This window comes from Salmo salar, chromosome ssa12 (assembly GCF_905237065.1).
Source record: "Salmo salar chromosome ssa12, Ssal_v3.1, whole genome shotgun sequence".
NCBI classification, from domain to species: Eukaryota; Metazoa; Chordata; class Actinopteri; order Salmoniformes; family Salmonidae; genus Salmo; species Salmo salar.
Window position 1 is genome coordinate 76,804,621 of NC_059453.1, and position 25,973 is coordinate 76,830,593.

Here is a 25,973-nt window from a genome sequence, read left to right on the forward strand (position 1 = left end):
GTAGAAGTTTGCTACAGTTTGACAGGGTTTTCATTCTCCCCAAGGCCAGGAGTTTGTCCAGGAGTTTTTTAAAACTATTTGACCTGATTAGAAAAACTCTGGGCCCATCATAGCCCATATTAAAAAGTTTTACAACAGGTAGTTGACGTCATACTGTATAAGGTCCAGAGTTTTACCTGGTTAGGTTACCAGATCAGCAAAAACTACCGGCCCCAGAATTGTTTCTGTTGTCACACCACTCTGGGACCTGTGGTGCCACCATTGATTTACCCTAATGTAAAGAGCAAGTGGGACCCAGTCTTGACAATTTAAACAGGGTGCTCACAGTATGACATGACACAGGCCCCACTCAAAAGACAAATAGCCTCTCAGATGCTCTTCTGTTGTTTGTGTGGATGCTCTATCATGGCAGTCATGGTCAGGGGCCAGGATCTTAGCATGCCGCCTCATACAACACTGTCAGACAACTAGCAGAGAAACAGCCATAAGTCAAACATAATGATCAACATAAGCAGAACAAAACCATTTAAAACTGTTGTTGTGTTTTTAAATCCCCATCTGCGTTTACATTTCCCTTGTTGAGTCAACTAATGACCTTATTTCAACTTTTCCTGTTTTCTTTAATAGCACAATTATAAGGACAGAATAGCACCTGACCTGTGAATGCACAGAATACATATTTAAATGCTCAATGTTTAGCCAAATTGAATTACATATTACATTTGAAGTCGGAAGTTTACACACACCTTAGCCAAACACATTTAAACTCAGTTTTTCACAATTCCTGACATTTAATCATAGTAAAAATGCCCTGTCTTAGGTCAGTTAGGATCACCACTTTATTTTAAGAACGTGAAATGTCAGAATAATAGTATAGAGAATGACTTAATTCAGCTTTTATTTCTTTCATCACATTCCCAGTGGGTCAGAAGTTTACATACACTCAATTAGCATTTGGTAGCATTGCCTTTAAATTGTTTAACTTGGGTCATAATTCGGGTAGCCTTCCACAAGCTTCCCACAATAAGTTGGGTGAATTTTGGCCCATTCCTCTTGACAGAGCTGGTATAACTGAGTCAGGTTTGTAGGCTTCCTTGCTCGCACATGCTTTTTCAGTTCTGCCCACAAATCTTCTGTGGGATTAAGGTCAGGGCTTTGTGATGGCCACTCCAATGCCTTGACTTTGTTGTCCTTAAAACCTTTTAGGGCTAGGCACCTTTTTTCTAAATATCTGCCTGACTGACGTGCCCAAAGTAAACTGCCTGTTGCTCAGGCCCTGAAGCCAGGATATGCATATAATTGGTACCATTGGAAAGAAAACACTTTGACGTTTGTAGAAATGTTAAAATAATGTAGGAGAGATTATAACACAATAGATATGGTAGGAGAAAATCCAAAGAAAAACCAACCGGAAATTATTTTTTTTGAGAGACCATCCTCTTACAATGGAAAGTATAGGGGCATACTTAATTCTAGCTCCCAGGATGCAAAGAAGGACAAATCAGAGGAAGATTTTCAAAAAGTAAGTGAATATTGAATCGCTATTTGTAAATTTATGAAACCTATGCCGGTGGAAAAATATTTGATGTGGGGCGCCGTCCTCAAACAATCGCATGGCATGCTTTCGCTGTAATGGCTACTGTAAATTGGACAGTGCAGTTAGAGTAACAATAATTTAAGCTTTCAACCGATATAAGACACTTGTATGTACCTAAATGTTTAATATCCATAATTTTTATGATTATTTATTTGAACTGTGCGTCCTCCTGTTTCACCGGAAGTTGTCCCACTAGCAGGACGGCAATTTTGCCACAACTTTGGAAGTATGCCTGGGGTCATTGTCCATTTGGAAGACCCATTTGCGACCGAGCTTTAACTTCCTGACTGATGTCTTGAGATGTTTCTTCAATATATCCACATCATTTTCCTCCCTCATGATGCCATCTATTTTGTGAAGTGCACCAGTCCCTCATGCAGCAAAGCACCCCCACAACATGATGCTGCCACCCCCGTGCTTCACGGTTCGGATGGTGTTTTTCGACTTGCAAGCATCCCCCTTTTTCCTCCAAATATAACGATGGTCATTATGGCCAAACAGTTCTATTTTTGTTTCATCAGACCAGAGGACATTTCTCCAAAAAGTACAATCTTTGTCCCCATGTGCAGTTGCAACCCGTAGTCTGGCTTTTTTATAGCGGTTTTTGAGCAGTGGCTTCTTCCTTGCTGAGCGGCCTTTCAGGTTATGTTGATATAGGACTCGTTTTACTGTGGATATAGATACTTTTGTACCTGTTTCCTCCAGCATCTTCACAAGGTCCTTTGCTGTTGTTCTGGGATTGATTTGCACTATTCGCACTAAAGTACGTTCATCTCTAGGAGACAGAATGAGTCTCCTTCCTGAGCGGAATGACGACTGTGTGGTCCCATGGTGTTTATACTTGCGTACTATTGTTTGTACACATGAACGTGTTACCTTCAGGCATTTGGAAATTGCTCCCAAGGATGAACCAGACTTGTGGAGGTCCCATATTTTTTTTCATAATGTTCTGAGGTCTTGGCTGATTTATTTTGACGTTCCTATGATGTCAAGCAAAGAGGCACTGAGTTTGAAGGTAGGCCTTGAAATACATCCACAGGTACACCTCCAATTGACTCAAATTATGTCAATTAGCCTATCAGAAGCTTCTAAAGTCATGACATCATTTTCTGGAATTTTCCAAGCTGTTTAAAGGCACAGTCAACTTAGTGTATGTAAACTTCTGACCCACTGGAATTGTGATACAGTAAATTATAAGTGAAATAATCTGTCTGTAAACAATTGTTTTAAAAATGACTTGTATCATGCACAAAGTAGATGTCCTAAACGACTTGCCAAAACTATAGTTTGTTAACAAGACATTTGTGGAGTGATTGAAAAACGAGTTTTAATAACTCCAACCTAAGTGTATGTAAAACTTCCAACTTCAACTGTATATACCCCATCAAATCCTTGGAAAATGGGGACATGTACGCAGGTCTTTTAATGGAAAATCTGACTTTGTCACAGTAGATTTAACTCCCAGGTATTAAGGAAGACACTGGAGGCAAAGTCAAAGATGTTGCCGGCATAATTATATTGCTGTGTAATGAGCATTTTAAAGTCTTTAAAGTATTGTTCGTATTGCCAGTTTTCCTGATGGCAAAGTTATATACAGTGTAATGAGGACATGTATTGCATATGGAACCAGTGAAACATAGAATTTTAAATGTGGAATAGATATCTGAAAATAAACCATTGGGCTTCCTATTAAAGCAGTGGTTGAGCAGGAGTTAACTCTTGAAATTACCCTTAGTTGGCAGTAAAAGGCAAATATTTCAATCTAACTGTTCTGTAATGGTTTATGTATATTCTCATTAATGTAGCTCTATAGTACTTCATTGCTTTATGAGTACAATTATGTCCTGAGTGCCTAGACTCTGGGAGAGAGAGTACAGTACTATTCAAAGAGTGACATATTATTGGAGAATCTGAGGATTGTGATGAACTCTGGTGTTGGTAAAATAGGGCCTTGACTTGAACAGTCGTATATGGGAAGAAGTGCTGCTGGAGGCAAGCAGGTTCCTGTGCAGAAGTTGTGATATTACTTACAGTAGAAGATGGTGGTACACAGATCCAATTGGCAATATTTACAAATAATAAAAAATATACATTTACAAACTTCTCAAAAATATTTAAATGCAAAACAAAATACCTTGGAGCAGACAAACCTGTCTACTTCCTTGAGACTCAGGTTGGGTATACCAGGCTCACGTCAGCCTCCCTTCACATTTACCGAACATACTCTGTCGATGAAGATCAAAACAGGCGCTTATAATCACAAGCCCCTTCCTGGGAGAAACCACTGTCAAAGTTACAATTAATCGCTTAACTGGTAATCAATGTAAAAGGCATGTTCCAAGTATACGAAATGTTAAGTGGCAGGTAGCCTAGTGGTTAGAGCGTTGGGTCAGTAACTGAACGGTTGCTTGATCGAATCCCTTAGCTGACAAGGTACAAATCTGTCGTTCTGCCCCTGAACCTGGCAGTTAACCCACTGTTCCTAGGCCGTCATTGTAAATAAGAATTTGTTCTTAACTGACTTGCCAAATTAAATAAAAAGAACACCTGCTCTTTCCATGATATAGACTGACCAGGTGAAAGCTATGATCTCTTATTGATGTCACTCGTTACATCCACTTCAATCAGTTCAATCAGTGTAGATGAAGGGGAGGAGACAGATAAAATAATGAATTTTAAGCCTTGAAACAATTGAGACATGGATTGTGTATGTGTGCCATTCACAGGGTGATTTTTGTGCCTTTGACCGGGGTATGGTAGTAGGTGCCAGGCGCACCGGTTTGTGTCAAGAACTGCAATGCTGCTGGGTTTTCACACTCAACAGTTTCCTGTGTGTATCAAGAATGGTACACCACCCAAAGGACATCCAGCCAACTTGACACAACTGTGGGAAGCATTGGAGTCAACATGGGCCAGCATCCCTGTGGAACGCTTTCAACACCTTGTAGAGTTCATGACCCGACGAATTGAGGCTTTTCTGAGGGCAAAAGGCCCGGGTGCAACTGAGTATTAGGGATGTGTTCCTCATTTTTGGTATTGTCTGTGTATAATAATAAGCAGACATGATCTTAATCAGAATCCGTTCACAAAGGAAACACCATTTTATTCACAATTCACAGTCGATGCATAATAGTGACATCCAGGTAGTTCACGTACTGTAGCCTAGAACGTTATACAGGAACAGGACATTAGAAACAGACGAGACTCTCCAAGAACTATCAGAAAAGAAAATACACTTGATAGATAGAGTCTTGCAAATGTTCATGTGTATGTAGTTTAACTTGGGAAAACAACATCTAACATGTTCAATGCAAAAACAAAACGCTCTCATTTGGCAGGAGAGCGCACTATGGAGAGATGTGCCTAGTGTGTCTTGGGCACAATATGCACCACTGTAGACACATGTCATATGGAATCAGGGAAACATATTTCAATTTTAATGTGAAAATAGATCATGAAAATAAATCATTTGTGCTTCATAAAATAGAGGTTGTGCAGGAAATGACTCTTTAGTCCAGACACTGGGAGAGAGAGTAGGCCTACTATTCAAAGAGAGATTCTATTGTTGGAGAAGCTGAGGATGGTGATTTAACACTGGTATGACGCAGTGCAACAACTGAAGCAGTGGTCACAAGAAAATGAATAAGGGACTCCCGCTATTTTAAATACAGTAACTATGAGCTCATAGGATTCAAAGGTTCATAGACCCTCCCCTCTGGTCTACTCACCATCCCTGTGACTTGGCCCCACAGGGGGATAGACGGAGGTCACAGATGAGTAATGTCTTCTAGAGGCCTCCTCCAGCCCAGTCAATAGCACCAGTGTGAGAGCCTACATTGTGGTGTGGCCCAAATGAAGGATGACTGTGTCTCGGTGAATATGAAGTCCGGCAGGGAACTCTTTTAACATTTGGTACTCAGAAGCTGAGAGGTTAGATATGCAGTACAGGCCTGTAATAGCCTCTGTCTTTATGGGGTGATCTGTTATAGTCATCAATATAACATGCTCGTTATACCCTCTACCGCAATGTATGTGTGTGTGTTTCCTTGTAAATCTTGGTACAGGACAATATGTGTGCGCCTATATATGTTCATGTCAAACTGTGTGTGTGCGTGCGTGCGTACGCGCATGTGTGTGTGTCCCTCTGGTCTGTCTCTCTGTGATGAACCTGTTCACAGCAGGATCCCAAAGCAGACACTCCTTCTCATGCTATTAATGCCCCTGCAATCTGGCTCCCGTCATCCATAGTACTACTGTAGGACACACACACACACACTCAAACGCAAACTCACAAAGCTGAGAGGATATTACATGCAAGGGCAGGAGGAGCGGTGCATTGAAAAATGAAGAGCACATTTGACTGTCTTCTTTGCACTCTTGCAGCCTCTATAGTAAAACTTTATGTCCCTCTTCTCTCCCTGATGTTGCAGTGCCTACACCGAGCCTTTCCCAGTGCACCATACTCCAGCAGGGCTCTCAGCTGAGGAGGACCATGGACGTACCTCAGAGGAGGAGGAGGGAGGAGTGCAGCATGGCTACGACAGACAGGTGAGACATCTAGCAGGAAAGACAATAGACTATGTCATTTTATGAACATGTATTAAGTCACAGGTTTCACAGATCTTCAAAGATTTGGGAATAAAACGGTTATGAGCAAATATTTCTAAGATGGATGACCTTTACTTGTATTATCCACCAAATAATATTTAACTTGGCTACCATATTCAATGATGTGTATCACTTTCTGTACGAACTCCAGGTTCCTCCTTCTTTCTATTCAATCAGCCATTTTATAGCAGCCCAGAGATGGACCCCACCCCATCCCTCTGCCACAATAATATCAGCCTGGCTCTGGCCACGTGACTCACACTTCCTTGTTTTATTTTTCATCAAAAGGAGAGAAATAGTTGAGCCAGTCCCAGGAACAGTTCTCTGGATGAAAGTGGGTTTTGGTCACATTCTAAGGAAGTGAGGATCGACATACTAGTACGGTTATATTTGTACGCGGTTCTGGTTTAGTAAAAAACTAGAAGAGTAAGACTAATGGCCATAATTCCCTAACATGTGTTCATGTTTATTTTAGGTCCTTGAGGTTTAGAGGCTAGTGATTACCCTCTAAATCAATGGGGAGCATTGTTGTCGCCACAGACACAGCCAGTCAGCCTCTCATACATAATGCATCTGAATTTAAACGTGTGTATTTGAAAAAGCTTTTTCATCTATGCTCCACACTAATGAAATAATCAGTCTTATTTTGACAGCAGGAAATCTGAAACAATCTGAATTTGCTTTTCCTCCATCTCCTGTTCCCCACGTACCTGTTGCTATTTCTGTTTCACAGGAATAAGTGCACACATAGAGCCTTTCAACATCAGCTCTGTTCATTCATGCTACTTTCCCTTTTGTCACGCAGATTGATGGGCGATCCAGAGCCTTCTACATCGCCAAAGAGCTGGTGGATTCTGAGAGACTGTGAGTATCTCTTTTAATGGATTCAAAATCCATCCCTGCTTTAGTCAGGCCATTCAGCCTCTCTCTTGTTCTCTCTCTTTCTCTCCTCTCTTCCCTCTCTGTCCTCTTCATCACTGTTTTCACAAATTCATTGAGCAGCATCCACAGTAACCCAAACTGACAGACAATTATGTTTAAACCATAAAGCATGAGAACCCGAGGATTATTGTGTGATAACTCCCGACTAAGGACTGTTCTCAGGCCCGAAGCGAAGCCGAGAGCCGGGTAACGGCCCTTAGGAGGGCCTTATTTATTTTATAAAATGGTTGCCAACATATAGTAAATGTGTTTTATTTCTTCCTTCCAACAGATGATATAGTCCAGGCAAAAGCCAATTGTTAATTCTGAAGTTGCTAACCAAACAGGCGGGTCGTTTATTCTATTATCATGTTTGACCAGTGATCTATCTTGGCACTCCCCCACCATTGTAAAATATATTTAGGAAACTATAGAAATGCATTTATTAATGTTTTTGCCACATTTATTATATTACAGACACCTTAATGCATACTTTTAAATTGTTTTATGTGAGCTATACATACAAATATTTGTTTTTACTTAAAATGTAATTTTTTGAAAGTTCTAGTGTTACTGTCCCCACTACAACACCAAAATACTATATATATACATCATTGGCTTTGACCCAGTCTTTCATTCTATTCATTCCACTTTGTTATGCTAAACAAGTCATTGGCATGTAGCGAGCTACCAGAGGGTCAATGATGACGAGAGACAAGAAATTCAATCAATAATTATTTAATACATATAAATAGGAAACAAGAACTTCAGAAAATAATGATTTAATAAATATAAATAGGCAACAAGAACTTCAGAAAATAATGATTTAATAAATCATTTATAAATAGGCAACAACCAGTTGATTGTCGAGTCAATTCTACTGTATTATTGATTGTATGTTTTGTTTATTCCATGTGTAACGCTGTGTTGTTGTATGTGTCGAACTGCTTTGCTTTATCTTGGCCAAGTTGCAGTTGCAAATGAGAACTTGTTCTCAACTAGCCTACCTGATTAAATAAAGGTGAAATAAAAAATAAAAAAATAAGATAGCTATGGATGATAGCTGGGATAACATTGTTATGCTAGCCAACTAAAGCTAACACACAATCACATCAATCAGCTGAAGTGACAGCAAACTATGTGCATATTCATTTGTTTTACCTTTGTTTTTATTACCAATTCTTTGGATATATCCATTATAATGATCCTGATAAGTGAATTCGCCTGGATCAGAGAAGCTGTCAGTCTAGTGAGGTTCATATGCGTGCCACAGTGGAGAGTGCAAAAATCTATATAATAATACTTCATGTTGCACAGGTCGGATGGGCACACAGCAAGGCTTATATAACTCCCGCTGTACCAAACCAATTCATGTCTAGATGTTTTTAAGTTTATATTAAGTTTATGCATGCCTGGTTGGGCAGCGGGACAGTGGATGCGCATTGATACTTGAAATTTAATGGTAATCTTTTTACTATACTGAACAAAAATATAAATACAACATGCAACAATTTCAAGATTTTACTGAGTTAAAGGTCATATAAGGAAATCAGGTGGATGGATTATCTTGGCAAAGGAGAAATGCTCACTAAAAGGGATGTAAACAAATTTGTGCACATTTGAGAGACATTTCTGGGATCTTTTATTTCAGCTCATGAAACATGGAACCAACACTTTACATGTTGCGTTTATATTTTTGTTCGGTATATGTAAATCATGGGAAAGACTTTGTACCTTGTTCTTTTATATCTTGTTATAAGCTCCTACTATGTCTGAATGGATGTGTGAATGGGTTCCCATTCAAGCTGACAATACAATATCACTAACTCTCTCTTGTTGTTTTTCAGACATGTAAAGGCCCTCAAGCTCCTTCAAGAGGTAAGATAAACAAACTGATCAACATCACTGTCAGTGAACAGACTAGAATGAATTCTGGAAAAATCCCTCTGAATACTACAATTAAAGGTCCCAAAAGCCATTGATAACATCACTTCCTGTGTGTCTGCTCCTTGGTTTGTGGTGGTTTTCTCCAGCCGTCAGCCTGCACTGTGCTCAGGTTTATCAGTGTTGTTCCAGCTAAGTTAACTTCCTCGCCTTGACAACTTGTGCTCGTCAGCCCAGGGGTAGTCAGCCAGAGGATGACGCAGAAACGTACGCACCAGGCTTTGTTTTGGATGTCCTTGCACAAGCGCTCAGGCACAACCAAATTCGTTGACACCAGGGTACCTGACAAAGGTCAGGAATAGGTCAACCTTTTATTCAGCTATGCCTATTGTAACTTCACCTCTTCAATAAAAATGTTGGTACAAGATGGCAAGGGTATTGGTTCTTTGTACAAGTTGCCCTGGGCAGGAAATACAGCAGAAGGAGACATTTTGAATGAGGGCAGTGCAGTGAGGAGAACAAAGGGTTGAACTGTTGATTCCCAGAGGTCAGTGATGCATCAAACCCAGAAGTTGTCATTCCTCTCCAATATTCTGTTCTGCCTGTCAGAGTAAGTGTCCAGTCCAGATCCCATCAGGGTTGGCTGAAAGATGGACATATCCCAGTAAGGCACTGAAGCTCAACCTTCACATTTAGGATAGATTGAATGTGGTCCTCTGAATAATTAATTTGATCCCATTTTGTTCTCAGAAGAATGTTGTATGTAGAGCTGGTGTGTTGTTACTTGGATATTTGGAACCTGACAGGTTGAATCCAGGGAACCTCATCATTCATACTGGATACCCTTGAGCAAAGGCACAACCTGAATTAGTTAGTTAGGTATAGACCCATGATTTATGATTTGTTCATTTGAAAGCTGTAGTCTATGCAATTTGATCCAATTAAACAAGCTGAGTGATACATATACAGTACTCTCCACTCTAATGATCGTACTCTATATCATTATTATACTTGGTTTGTTATTTAGATACTATAGTGTAGACATAACGATATTTATGGGATTTTTTTGTTTCTTTGTTATGAGTCTTTCATGTGAAGATCAAATCAAATCAAATCAAATTTATTTTTATATAGCCCTTCGTACATCAGCTGATATTCTCAAAGTGCTGTACAGAAACCCAGCCTAAAACCCCAAACAGCAAGCAAAGCATGTGAAAGAAGCACGGTGGCTAGGAAAAACTCCCTAGGAAAAACTCCCTAGAAAGGCCAAAAACCTAGGAAGAAACCTAGAGAGGAACCAGGCTATGAGGGGTGGCCAGTCCTCTTCTGGCTGTGCAGGGTGGATATTATAACAGAACATGGTCAAAATGTTAAAATGTTCATAAATGACCAGCATGGTCAAATAATAATAATCATAGTAGTTGTCGAGGGTGCAACAAGCACGTCCGGTGAACAGGTCAGGGTTCCATAGCCGCAGGCAGAACAGTTGAAACTGGAGCAGCAGCACGGCCAGGTGGACTGGAGACAGCAAGGAGTCATCATACCAGGTAGTCCTGAGGCATGGTCCTAGGGCTCAGGTCCTCCGAGAGAAAGACAGAAAGAGAGAAAGAGAGAATTAGAGAGAGCATATTTAAATTCACACAGGACACCGGATAAGACAAGAGAAATACTCCAGATGTAACAGACTGACCCTAGCCCCCGACACATAAACTACTGCAGCATAAATACTGGAGGCTGAGACAGGAGGGATCAGAAGACACTGTGGCCCCATCCGATGATACCCCGGACAGGGCCAAACAGGCAGGATATAACCCCACCCACTTTGCCAAAGCACAGCCCCCACACCACTAGAGGGATGTCTCCAACCACCAACTTACCGTCCTAAGACAAGGCCGAGTATAGCCCACAACGATCTCCGCCATGGCACAACCCAAGGGGGGGGGCGCCAACCCAGATCATGAGCATTCTTATTTTCTTTATGTTTTTTCATTTATTCTTAATCCTGCACACTTCCCATGTTTTTGAATACTGAACGCAGGTAGTTTAACCTTGGGTTTTTACCTTCACAATAATGTTATTATTTCAGCTACTTGTCCCTCATACCCAGAGCCGCCTCTTCCTATAGGCAGACTACGCACTGCGTGTGGGGTCCTGTGGCAGCTAGGGGGCCCCTGACCAAATAAACTCAACTTACTGTTGAGTTAGAAAACCAGAATACACAAAGTGTAATTTTGAAATTTGGTAGTGTATTGGCAGGTCTCCTCTTTTTATGTCAGTCACTGACAGTCGCTCAATTATCTCATTTCAGATTAACATTTTTTGATTGCTAAATAAGGTAGTCTAGCCAGCTGCTAAACCTTGTAGGCCTAATTATCACCAAATTACCCACTAAGCACACATGGCATTTGCCCGGGGGCCCTGACCTCCACAGGGCTGCCATTGATTTTGTTAGTCACTCTCACATAGATATCATTGTACCCGGCTCTACAAGGGGGCAAAAGGGGGCTTAGTCCCCACGGTTGAAATGTGTGCCCACTCCGTTTTAATTTTATGTTCCAATATAAAAATAGAAAATGTATTACTCAGCTTGTTTAATTGGTATTTTACTGCAGCTCTTTAATTACTTGTTACTTTTATTTCTTATCCATATTTTTTTTAACTGCATTGTTGGTTCGGGGCTTGTGAGTAAGCATATCACTGTAAGGTCTACTACACCTGTTGTATTCGGCGCAAATTATTTATTTTTTTATTTGAAAAATGTCTGAGTGACAGGTTGGCATAAAATCTGTATCTGGGCTGTATCAGCACAATGGACAGAATTCTCTGTGATGTGGGTAGGGGGGCTATGGAATGCCACTGGGGTGCAGGGTTTCCGTTAGATGCTAATTGCCGGCTTTTGGCCGATAAAATAAATGAAATGCCGATAAATAAAATTGTTGCCGGCCAAATTGTCGGGGGATGCCCGGCTGTTGAGGAGAGAGAGAAAGTGAGAGAGGAGCCTTGGCCTGTGCAAGTTTTAAATGTACACAATACCTGTTATGTTTAATATATATATTTTAAATGTGTTTTCCTTCTTTTTATTTTCCCTTGACCCTGCCACCCCTCCCCTAATTGGAGTAAACTAATTAAATATATTTTCCTTCTTTATTATTTTCTCCAAACAGAGATCCTTACCTTTGCCTCAATTTGGCAGTCACTTCCATATTATCATGGCATTTGTAGTTCTTATGATAGCCAAATTAGCAGCAAATTATCTTTTCATTTTTGGGGGTTATAAATACAGGCGAATATATTGATAAAAGTCACCTTGTCCTAGAGAGATTTACACGGTTATCAAAACGTCACGCCAGGGTAAGCCTACACGAAACACAGCCCTTATTTGAAGTGTTTTTAAAAACGCCTATGGGAAAAATGAATGTTGGAAAAACGATTGGAACCATTTCCTTGTTTGACCGCTATGTTTTATGGGTATTATGACCCATATTGTGGTACTCTATAGTGAAAACCCTACAAGGCAGGTTTCCAGACTGTGACCATTTAGTCACATTTTGTGACCCTTTGACACCTGGCTGTGGGAGTTTTAAAAAATGTATTGGTTGCATCAGTGCAGGCTGCACATTCATTCACTAAAAACTTCAGATTTTTTACGAGGTTAAAACTATGATGCTACGGGGAAAGAAAAGTGTTCTGACTGTATAACATAATGAAATCTAATTGCTTGGAAAACACAGCTATCCTGTTGTCACAGATGCAGATAGGGTGTTCTCAGCTGTCTGTAGGTATGCTTTTTATTTCTCAACTCTCAATTATGAGCTCAATAGCAACTATTTTACAAAAATATTTGATATGGCACTGATAGACCGAGCGCACAAAATGCGCATTGGCCATTGCGAGTGCATAGGCCTCATTGGACGGTAGGCTACAACTGCAATGTTTTTTGGGACATTAAATGCACTGTTAGATTAATACATGGCCACTATGAGTGGGTATTATCTTAAGAGTTAGTGATCTAGCTAATGTGTTTTGAGTGTCCACTTGCTCAGGTGGGGAATTAGCCCAAAATAAATGTGCCTATTATATAGCAGCACATAAATATGTAGGCAAATTCATCTCTATTGAAAAAAACCCCCAGAACATTCTGGAGCCCTGTTTTAACAGTAAAATATAACAAAAATAGTTTAATTGTCTACCCAAAATGCATGACAATCATTAACATATTTGAATCACAACATCACAAGATGATGAAATAACTTATTTCTTCAAAACCATCTCAGTAGTCTATTACACCTTTTTTTAAGTACTGTGAATGGCTTTATAATCTGATAGGCGTACTCAATGGTGCTACCAAATCATGTAAAGGCACCAGTGCCACCAGGGGAGTTAGTCTGGAGCTCTGCTACAAGAGGAATGTCCTCCGTATGGAAAAATTGTAATATTGGAGTGGACAAAGATAAGAAGAATGTTGGCGCGGCCAAAGCAGGCTATTGTGCAACTCGCTATTCAGTAGGATGCAATTTTTTAACTTGTAATTTTTTATTTTTTTGTATTTATAATCATTGGTTATATCATTATTATTATTATTGTATATCATTGTTATTATTGTAGGCCTATTTATTCTTTAAATAATTTTTGTAGGCTAAATTAAGTTTGTTCTCTCCTATTTCTGACCTAAATTGTGTGCTCTGTATTTAGTTTAAGATAGGTTATTAGTAGGCCTGTTGTAAAATAAATATCTTTAGCATATTGCTGTCATTTGTTGGGTACGTTAGGTGCTAGCTTTTCTTGGTAATTGATGCAATATAGCATGTTCAAAACTTTTGTGAAGGTTCAAACCATTTCGCAAGTGTTTTGTTTCATTCTGTTGGGCCATTTTCTTTGGCCAAATTAAGTTCAAACTGTAACGTTGTGTTTGCTGCAATATAATATCCTGCTTGTATTTTCCCTATAAACAATGGTTTGACTTACTTTTGATATTACCCTAATAAAGTTGGGAAACTTTTATGAAGGTTTGTTGTGGTGTGGCTATTAGCCGATTATACTGCAAGCCTATGGTATGAAGGCAGGGCGCACAGGTGCTCCAACTGATTCCGACAGTTTAACTTGAGGTGTGGAAGAATGTTTTTGGCCTATCAGTTACTCCTATAATCTAAAAATATAATGCTTATCTTTATAAAAAATATTCTAATTGAAAATTAACGAATTAGCCTCCTCCTCCTTTTTTAAATGTTAATACAGTGGACGCCTAATCCAATAGGCCTTGTAAGCAATGCCCTGATGCATTTAGTGCTCAAATCTCCGACAGCTGAATCGTGAGGGGAACAATTATTGTTTTAGGAAAGTAAAAACCAATGAAACAATAGGCTATAAAGTTTTGCATATGCTACACATCGAAACATAAGGAATAGTGTTTTTGTACAGTGCCTTCAGAAAGTATTCATGCCCCTTGACTTGTGTTACAGCCTGAATTCAAAATGTATTCAGTATAATTTTTTTCACCCATTTTTTCCACCCACACAATACCCCACAATGACAAAGTGAAAACTTGTGAGAAATGTTTGCACATTTATTGAAAATGAAATACAGAAATATCTAATTTACGTAAGTATCACACCCCTGAGTCAATAGATGTTAGAATTACCTTTGACAGCGATAACAGCAATCAGTCTTTCTGGGTAAGTCTCTAAGAGCTTTGCACACCTGGATTGTACAATATTTGCACATTATTGTTTTGAAAATTCTTCAAGCTCTGTCAAGTTGGTTGTTGATCATTGCTAGACAGCCATTTTCAAGTCTTACCATAGATTTTCAATCCAATTTAAGTCAAAACTGTAGGCCACATAAAGTTAATTTCTTAGTTCACTTTAGTTCCTTATTGCAAACAGGTTGCATGTTTTGGAATATTTTTTATTCAGTAGAGGCATCCTTCGTTTCGTGTCATTTATGTTAATATTGTGGAGTAACTACAATGTTGTTGATCCATCCTCAGTTTTCTCCTATCACAGCCATTAAACTCTGTAACTGTTTTCAAGTCACCATTGGTGTCACGGCTATCTGAAGGATCGGACCAAAATGCAGCGTGTTTGTAGTTCCACATCTTTTATTTATTCGTGAAACGTAATGCAATACATTAACTACTTGAACTAACAAAAAACAACAAACTGTGACGCAGAGAGAAAACACACTACTCAAAATAATAATCACCCACAAAAACAGGTGGGACAAACATCAAACTTAAATATAACCTCCAATTAGAGGTAACGAGAATCAGCTGCCTCCAATTGGAGATCAACCCAAACAACACCAACATAGAAATACAAAACTAGAAACTGAACATAGAAATACAAAAACAGACAAACACCCCCTGTCACGCCCTGACCTACTCTACCATAGATAATAACAACTTACTATGGTCAGGACGTGACAATTGGCCTCATGGTAAAATCCGTGAGCGGTTTCCTTCCTCTCCGGTAACTGAGTTAGAAAGGACAGCTGTATCTTTGTAGTGACTGGGTGTATTGATACACCATACAAATTGTAATTCATAACTTTACTATGCTCAAAGGGATATTCAATGTCTGCATAGATGTCCTTCTTTGTGAGGCATTGGAAAACATCCCTGGTCTTCGTGGTTGAATCTGTGTTTGAAATTTACTGCTCAATTGAGGCACCTTACTGATAATTGTATGTGTGGGGTACAGAGATGAGGTAGTCATTCAAAAATCATGTTAAACCCTATTATTGCACACAGAATGAGTCCATGCAACTTATTATATGACTTGTTAAGCACATTTTTACTCCTGAACTTATTTAGTCTTGCCATAACAAAGGCGTTGAATACTTATTGACTGAAGATATTTCAGCTTTTCATTTTTATTCACTTTGTGTGTAGACCAGTGACACAAAAGCTCAATTAAATCAATTTTAAATTCAGGCCGTAGCACAACAAAATGTGGAAAAAGTCATGGGGTGTGAATACTTACTGAAGGCACTGTAATTAGTTACCGTGTAGGTGGCTCTTCTGAAGAGGTAAGAAACAATCTAGCATATTGTTTTTTTAATCAAAATCTTGCTTTAGTTTGTAGGGCGCTGTCCATGGTGCTGATAGAGCGCAGTGGAAATTTCGCGCCAACCTATCACTTCTTGGTCAAAAGCATTTAAAAGTTGGTGTGTATTGTGGTATAGTGTGATATAAACAGAATTCAATATCATTCCAATGAAAGAACCCAAATCACGCCCCTGGGTATAGCTGCATATCGGTACAGTGTGTTTCATCATAGAAATGGATACATTAGAATCTTTTTTTCTTCGTAGCCTATTGGACTTCGTGGTTGCAAATGGAACTGTATGTATTGGAAATGTGTTCGAGTTTGATTCACAGAAGTGTATTGTGCATCACAACGTGTTTCTGAACTCATGAGCGGCATGATTTTTCATGTCTGAAGCGGGGCTATTTATTTGTCAAGACACCTGAACATGACTACATCACTGTAAACTGTTTTGGTTATTTGGATCTCCATTCTCCTTTTATTTACTCCATTTGTTTACTGTTAATGTAACCTAACTAGCCTGAATATACATTGTGTCATGTCTTTATCGATCTGATATTTTGTTTACTAGGCTTACTACTTGGTACCGCTGTTTTGTTCTGTTCCATTCATTCGCATTCACAGTTGTGTCGGTATTCTAAGCCAAACTGCTATTCAGTATGTATGTATATCTAGGCTGCTACGTTCAGCATTTAGTTTACATTATTTTGGTAAGACTGCTGTCTGTACAGCTGTATTCACATAGGCTGTTTGTAATAGGTGAATTACCCTATTTATCTTGTAGCCTATATTCATTACCAAAACAGCCTTGCGTTACTGTGTAGGGCGCTGTCCATTTAAGCTGATACCACGCATTGGAGATTGGTGTGAAATCTGTAGTCTACCTGTTATTTCAAAATAACTCTATGATCTTAGAGTCTCTGTCACGGTTGTTTTAAGGAGCGGACCAAGATGCAGCGTTTTCGTAGTTCCACATACTTATTGACCGTGAAACTAAATGCCAAACATAAATAAACTTGAATTACAAATGCAACAAACTGTGACGCAGAGAGGACAACACACTACTCAAAAGACAATAACCCACAAACAACAATGAGAAACACCCCTACTAAATATGACCTCCAATTAGAGGCGAGGACCAGCTGCCTCCAATCGAAGGTCAACCCAATAAACCCCAACCTAGAAATAGACAAACTAGAACTACAACATAGAAATAGAAAACATAGAACAAACACAAAAACACCCCCTGTCTAGCCCTGACCCCTCTACCATAGAAAATAACATCTTATATTGGTCAGGACGTGACAGTCTCAGCATTTGAACTGTATGTTTATAGTGGTATAGCATGATATAAGCAGAATTCAATATAATTCCAATGCAAGAACTCCCAAAAATATTTCTCCCTCACCAATTTCAACTGCCGCCTTAGTCACTTTATCCTGGTGCCCGGTCTGGATATCATATGAGCATGGCATAAATCATGGCCAAATGTGTAAATTGCAGGAAATGTGCTTTAAAATTTCAATGTTTTCTCTCCGCCTCATGGCAAAATGTGTACAATTGCAGGATATTACCTTTGAAATCTCGCTTAGGGCCTCCAAAATGCTACAGGCAGCACTGCTCATACCCACCTATAAGGCATGACATTCAACCATGTTTCATCATTCTGTTGCATAATGCATAAAAGCAACACTGGTCTATAATAATTATTAAAGCTGGAACCGCAGTAGAGATACATTTTTAGATTGGTAAGGGATATTCCAAAGTGGGTTCCCTCTCCAACAGACCTAACTCAGGAATCCATGATTGGAACAGCCCCCCCCCCCACACACACACACACACACACACACACACACACACACCGTGTGGGAAAAATAACACTGTCAGTGAGAGTTGTAAGAAAACATACTGGCAATTGTTCCATTGTTTGATAAAGAATAACACAAATACAAAGAATTTCCAGACACTGTCCCCAAATGGAAAGTGAAGATCTTCTTCTGAGGGTTCTTCTCCAGGGCTTTCCCAATGACAGGTTGAATATACAGTATGCTACTCAGGCCTGACTTTTGATGTCTTTATAAAATGTGTCTCTCAGGTTTGACTAAGCTTGACTGGCTGTTTAACCAACTGTCTAATGCTGTCATTTGACCTGGTATGGCTTTATTCAATACACTGGGGCCGAAAGGAGATTAGAGAAGTAGAGGGTAAAGCTGCTGACCTGTGTAGAGACTTAATGAGCTGTGTGCAGGACGACAGTGTCCGTCCCTGGGGAGCGGGCGGCCAGGACATAAAGTAGCAGGTCTGCATCACAGCAGCAGTGATGAATGCTAACTCAGATGGGATCGATAGTAGATGATGAACGGGAGGTGCTAAAGTAAAGTGTCATACTTGTTTTATGTCTGCAGTGTTCTAAAACTGAAATTGATGAGGTCCAGACGCTTGTCCTTGTAGACACATTATGGCTTTATATTATAGATGGTGTTCGCTACCAGACAACCATACCAGGAGGGAGAATTGATATTAGTTAAGCATTTTGACACCTTCAATCGATTAGTGAGCTTTCATGTTTTCCCCAATTGTTGGAGTAAATAAATGACCCTTCTCATGAGCATTTCCTCCTAGAAAAGTGCCATAACTGCACTGGCGTTTCAGCCTCTGTGGTCACACTGACACAGCCACGTTTTAAAGGCTTACTGTGGTTATGAACATATAAGTAATGTCAGTATGTTGAAAAATGGTAGGGTTGTGGTCAGCAATGTATCAGCAACCAAAGTCATTATGTAACCCAACAACTGGTATGTAACTCAGGTCCAACACACCTTTTCCTGAGTGGTTGGACAGGCAGAGACCACAGAGGAACACAGACTAAGTTTATACTGGATTAGGGGACAGGAAGAATGTTAAGCTCTAGGAGAATCTGACCCATCAACCCGCTACCTCTCTCCCTCCTTCCCCCTTTCCCCCTCATTCTCCCCCTCCCTTTCTCCCTCTGTCCTTTCTCCCTCCCTCCCTCCCTCCCTCCCTCCCTCCCTCCCTCCCTCCCTCCCTCCCTCTCCTGCAGGACTTCAGGGCAGCAGTGTTGGAGGCGGTGGGGGAGGATGGGGAACCTGTGGTGGAGGAACAGAGGCTGTGGGAGATACTGGGCACGCTCCCTGAGGTCTACATACTCCACAGCAACATCCTCACCGAGCTGGATGCACGCATCAGACAGTGGTGAGACATACAGTAGATAAAACACAGTGGGCATATGACAGTCTATATGCACTCATAGATAAATACCCACAGACTTGTAAACTCCATAGAATAAAGCCTGGACAGTTTTGCATTTCAAGCACATCAAGTAGAATGATTGTAAATGGTATATTACCCTACTGTATATGTTTGTCAAATCAAATTGCGTTTGTCACATGCGGTGAATATAACGGGTCTAGACTTTACCGTGAAATGCTTACTTACGAGCCCTTACCAACAATGCACAGTTAAATAAAAATAACAATTCTAACACGAGGAATAAAATACACAAGAATGGAGCTATATACAGGGAGTACCAGTACCAGATCAATGTGGAGCTATATACAGGGAGTACCAGTACCATATCAATGTGGAGCTATATACAGGGAGTACCAGTACCAGATCAATGTGGAGCTATATACAGGGAGTACCAGTACCAGATCAATGTGGAGCTATATACAGGGAGTACCAGTACCAGATCAATGTGGAGCTATGTACAGGGAGTACCAGTACCAGATCAATGTGGAGCTATATACAGGGAGTACCAGTACCAGATCAATGTGGAGCTATATACAGGGAGTACCAATACCATATCAATGTGGAGCTATATACAGGGAGTACCAGTACCAGATCAATGTGGAGCTATATACAGGGAGTACCAGTACCAGATCAATGTGGAGCTATATACAGGGAGTACCAGTACCAGATCAATGTGGAGCTATATACAGGGAGTAGCAGTACCAGATCAATGTGGAGCTATATACAGGTTGTACCAGTACCAGATCAATGTGGAGCTATATACAGGGAGTACCAGTACCAGATCAATGTGGAGCTATATACAGGGAGTACCAGTGCCAGATCAATGTGGAGCTATATACAGGTTGTACCAGTACCAGATCAATGTGGAGCTATATACAGGGAGTACCAGTACCAGATCAATGTGGAGCTATATACAGGGAGTACCAGTACCAGATCAATGTGGAGCTATATACAGGGAGTACCAGTACCAGATCAATGTGGAGCTATATACAGGTTGTACCAGTACCAGATCAATGTGGAGCTATATACAGGGAGTACCAGTACCATATCAATGTGGAGCTATATACAGGGAGTACCAGTACCAGATCAATGTGGAGCTATATACAGGGAGTACCAGTACCAGATCAATGTGGAGCTATATACAGGGAGTACCAGTACCAGATCAATGTGGAGCTATATACAGGTTGTACCAGTACCAGATCAATGTGGAGCTATATACAGTGAGTACCAGTACCAGATCAATGTGGAGCTATTTACAGGTTGTACCAGTACCAGATCAATGTGGAGCTATATACAGGGAGTACCAGTACCAGATCAATGTGGAGCTATATACAGGGAGTACCAGTACCAGATCAATGTGGAGCTATATACAGGGAGTAGCAGTACCAGATCAATGTGGCGCTATATACAGGGAGTATCAGTACCAGATCAATGTGGAGCTATATACAGGGAGTACCAGTACCAGATCAATGTGGAGCTATATACAGTGAGTACCAGTACCAGATCAATGTGGAGCTATATACAGGGAGTACCAGTACCAGATCAATGTGGAGCTATATACAGGGAGTACCAGTACCAGATCAATGATCATTTACACCTGGATCTTGCAGTTAACTAGCTGCTACCTGAGTGACTATTGGCAACGTCGGTCACGGAATTAACACACATTATTACGGAGCTAGCCAGCTAGCCAGCTGAAGAGTTCCGTCAGCCACTCCTGGGCTATTCCTGAGCTAGCCAGCTGAAGTGTCTCCTGGGCTACAACTCACCTATCCTGACCCGTTTTACTGCCGATGCGGAGCCCCATCGGGTCTTCACGACTGGACCACCAACGTTATCTGCCCGAGGGAGTTATCCAACTGGCCCCTCCGTCGCGACGTAACCTGATTGCCCATCTGCGGCCCGCTAATCGTTAGCTGTCTTTTCGGCTGCGATCTGAATAGGTCTATGGGACACTTTTCTTGGGCCACTATAACTAACTATTTTGCCAACTTGGACTGGTCCCCCCTTCCACACGGAACCCCACTAACCCACAGACGGAAACGCACGAGGTGGCTAAAAACAGACCTCCCTCCCATCTTCCACCAGCTTGCTACCTATGGCCCGGCTAGCTGTCTGAATCTCACTGGACCCTTTGATCACTCGGCTAAGCATGCCTCTCCTTAATGTCAATATGCCTTCTCCATTGCTGTTCTGGTTAGTGTTTATTGGCTTATTTCACTGTAGAGCCTCTAGCCCTGCTCATTATACCTTATCCAACCTCTCAGTTCCTCCACCCACACATGCTATGACATCTTCTGGTTTCAATGATGTTTCTAGAGACAATATCTCTCTCATAATCACTAAATGCCTAGGTTTACCTCCTCTGTACTCACATCCCACCATACCTTTGTCTGTACATTATACCTTGAATCTATTTTATCCCCCCCAGAAACCTGCTCCTTTTTCTCTCTATTCTGGACGTCACAGACGACCAATTCTTATAGCTTTTAGCCGTACCCTCATACTTATTCTTCTCTGCTCCTCTGGGGATGTAGAGGTGAATCCAGGCCCTGCAGTGCCTGGCTCCACTCCTACTCCCCAGGGGCTCTCTTTTGATGACTTCTGTAACCGTAATAACCTTGGTTTCATGCATGTTAACATTAGAAGCCTCCTCCCTAAGTTTGTTTTATTCACTGCTTTAGCACACTCTGCCAACCCGGATGTCCTAGCTGTGTCTGAATCTTGGCTTAGGAAGTCCACCAAAAACTCTGAAATCTTCATCCCTAACTACAACGTTTTCAGACAAGATAGAACGACCAAAGGTGTTGCAATCTACTGCAGAGATAGCCTGCAGAGTTCTGTCCTGCTATCCAGGTCTGTACCCAAACAATTTGAACTTCTACTTTTAAAAATCCACCTCTCCAAAAACAAGTCTCTCACCGTTGCCGCCTGCTATAGACCCCCCTCGGCCCCTAGTTGTGCTCTGGACACCATATGTGAACTGATTGCCCCCCATCTATCTTCAGAGCTCGTACTACTAGGTGACCTAAACTGGGACATGCTTAACACCCCAGCCATCCTACAATCCAAGCTTGATGCCCTCAATCTCACACAAATTATTAATGAACCCACCAGGTACAACCCCAAAGCCGCAAACACTGGCACCCTCATAGATATCATCCTAACCAACGTGCCCTCTAAATACACCTCTGCTGTTTTCAACCAAGATCTCAGCGATCACTGCCTCATTGCCTGCACCCGTAATGGGTCAGCGGTCAAACGACCTCCACTCATCACTGTCAAACGCTCCCTGAAACATTTCAACGAGCAAGCCTTTCTAATCGACCTGGCCCTGGTATCCTGGAAGGATATTGACCTCATCCCGTCAGTAGAGGATGCCTGGTTATTTTTTTAAATGCCTTCCTCTCCATCTTAAATAAGCATGCCCCTTTCAAGAAATTTAGAACCAGGAACAGATATAGCCCTTGGTTCTCCCCAGACCTGACTGCCCTTAACCAACACAAAAATATCCTGTGGCGTTCTGCATTAGCATCGAACTGCCCCCGCGATATGCAACTTTTTAGGGAAGTTAGAAACCAATACACACAGGCAGTTAGAAACGCCAAGGCTAGCTTTTTCAAACAGAAATTCGCTTCGTGCAACTCCAACTCTAAAAAGTTCTGGGACATTGTAAAGTCCATGGAGAATAAGAACACCTCCTCCCAACTGCCCACTGCACTGAGGATAGGAAACTCTGTCACCACCGATAAGCCCACTATAATTGAACATTTCAACAAGCATTTTTCTACGGCTGGCCATGCTTTCCACCTAACTACCCCTACTGCATTCAACAGCACTGCACCCCCCACAGCTACTCGCCCAAGCCTCCCCCATTTCTCCTTCTCCCAAATCCATTCAGCTGATGTTCTGAAAGAGCTGCAAAATCTGGACCCCTACAAATCAGCTGGGCTTGACAATCTGGACCCTTTCTTTCAAAAATTATCTGCCGAAATTATTGCAACCCCTATTACTAGCCTGTTCAACCTCTCTTTCGTGTCGTCTGAGATTCCCATAGATTGGAAAGCAGCTGCTGTCATCCCCCTCTTCAAAGGAGGTGACACTCTTGACCCAAATTGCTACAGACCTATATCCATCCTACCCTGCCTTTCTAAGGTCTTCGAAAGCCAAGTTAACAAACAGATTACCGACCATTTCGAATCCCACCGCACCCTCTCCGCTATGCAATCTGGTTTCAGAGCTGGTTATGGGTGCACCTCAGCCACGCTCAAGGTCCTAAATGACATCGTAACCGCCATCGATAAGAAACAATACTGTGCTTCCGTATTCATTGACCTGGCCAAAGCTTTTGACTCTGTTAATCACCACATCCTCATCGGCAGACTCAGTAGCCTTGGTTTCTCAAACGATTGCGTCACCTGGTTCACCAAATACTTCTCTGACAGAGTTCAGTGTGTCAAATCGTAGGGCCTACTGTCTGGACCTCTGGCAGTCTCTATGGGGGTACCACAGGGTTCAATTCTTGGGCCAACTCTTTTCTCTGTATACATAAATGATGTCGCTCTTGCTGCTGGTGAATCTCTGATCCACCTCTACGCAGACGACACCATTCTGTACACTTCTGGCCCTTCTTTGGACACTGTGTTAACAACCCTCCAGACGAGCTTCAATGCCATTCAACTCTCCTTCCGTGGTCTCCAACTGCTCCTAAACACAAGTAAAACTAAATGCATGCTCTTCAACCGATCGCTGCCTGCACCTGCCCGCCTGTCCAGCATCACTTCTCTGGACGGTTCTAACTTAGAATTTGTGGACAACTACAAATACCTAAGTGTCTGGTTAGACTGTAAACTCTCCTTCCAGACTCACATCACACATCTCCAATCCAAAGTGAAATCTCGAATTGGCTTCCTATTTCGCAACAAAGCATCCTTCACTCATGCTGCCAAACATACCCTCGTAAAACTGACCATCCTACCAATCCTCGACTTCGGCGATGTCATTTACAAAATAGCTTCCAATACCCTACTCAACAAGCTGGATGCAGTCTATCACAGTGCCATCCGTTTTGTCACCAAAGCCCCATATACTACCCACCACTGCGACCTGTACGCTCTCGTTGGCTGGCCTTCGCTTCATAATCGTCGCCAAACACATTGGCTCCAGGTCATCTACAAGACCCTGCTAGGTAAAGTCCCCCCTTATCTCCGCTCACTGGTCACCGTAGCAGCACCCACCTGTAGCACGCGCTCCAGCAGGTATATCTCTCTGGTCACCCCTAAAGCCAACTCCTCCATTGGTCGTCTCTCCTTCCAGTTCTCTGCTGCCAATGACTGGAACGAACTACAAAAATCTCTGAAACTGGAAACACTTATCTCCCTCACTAGCTTTAAGCACCAGCTGTCAGAGCAGCTCACAGATCACTGCACCTGTACATAGCCCATCTATAATTTAGCCCAAACTACTACCTCTTCCCCTACTGTATTTATTTATTTTATTTATTTTGCTCCTTTGCACCATATTATTTATATTTTATCTCTGAACTTTCTTCAAACTACAAATCTACCATTCCAGTGTTTTTCTTGCTATACTTTATTTACTTTGCCACCATGGCATTTTTTTGCCTTTACCTCCCTTATCTCACATCATTTGCTCACATTGTATATAATCTTATTTTTTTTTTATATATATATTTTTTCTTCTACTGCATCATTGATTGTATGTTGTTTTACTCCATGTGTAACTCTGTGTTTTTGTATGTTGTCGAACTGCTTTGCTTTATCTTGGCCAGGTCGCAATTGTAAATGAGAACTTGTTCTCAACTTGCCTACCTGGTTAAATAAAGGTGAAATAAAAAATAAATAAATAAAAATGTGGAGCTATATACAGGTTGTACCAGTACCAGATCAATGTGGAGCTATATAAAGGGAGTACCAGTACCATATCAATGTGGAGCTATATACAGGGAGTACCAGTACCAGATCAATGTGGAGCTATATACAGGGAGTACCAGTACCAGATCAATGTGGAGCTATATACAGGGAGTAGCAGTACGAGATCAATGTGGAGCTATATACAGGTTGTACCAGTACCAGATCAATGTGGAGCTATATACAGTGAGTACCAGTACCAGATCAATGTGGAGCTATATACAGGTTGTACCAGTACCAGATCAATGTGGAGCTATATACAGGGAGTACCAGTACCAGATCAATGTGGAGCTATATACAGGGAGTACCAGTACCATATCAATGTGGAACTATATACAGGGAGTAGCAGTACCAGATCAATGTGGAGCTATATACAGGGTGTACCAGTACCAGATCAATGTGGAGCTATATACAGGGAGTACCAGTACCAGATCAATGTGGAGCTATATACAGGGAGTAGCAGTACCAGATCAATGTGGAGCTATATACAGGGAATACCAGTACCAGATCAATGTGGAGCTATATACAGGGAGCACCAGATCAATGTGGAGCTATATACAGGGAGTCCCAGTACCAGATCAATGTGGAGCTATATACAGGGAGTACCAGTACCAGATCAATGTGGAGCTATATACAGGGAGTACCAGTGCCATATCAATGTGGAGCTATATGCAGTGAGTACCAGTACCAGATCAATGTGGAGCTATATACAGGGAG

General features: G+C 41.3%; 1 protein-coding gene across 4 annotated transcripts in view; it reads left to right on the forward strand.

Moving 5' to 3' along the window:
• LOC106565828 (FYVE, RhoGEF and PH domain-containing protein 5) overlaps positions 1–25,973 on the forward strand; it is a 68,336-nt gene that overhangs the window by 14,141 nt on the left and 28,222 nt on the right. For all 4 annotated transcript variants that reach the window (XM_014133398.2, XM_014133395.2, XM_014133397.2 and 1 more), the window contains exons 3-6: positions 6,028–6,145; positions 7,011–7,069; positions 8,974–9,004; positions 19,118–19,269. In XM_014133398.2, coding sequence (XP_013988873.2) covers positions 6,028–6,145; positions 7,011–7,069; positions 8,974–9,004; positions 19,118–19,269 — 360 coding nt within the window. The remainder of the gene's footprint in view (positions 1–6,027; positions 6,146–7,010; positions 7,070–8,973; positions 9,005–19,117; positions 19,270–25,973) is intronic.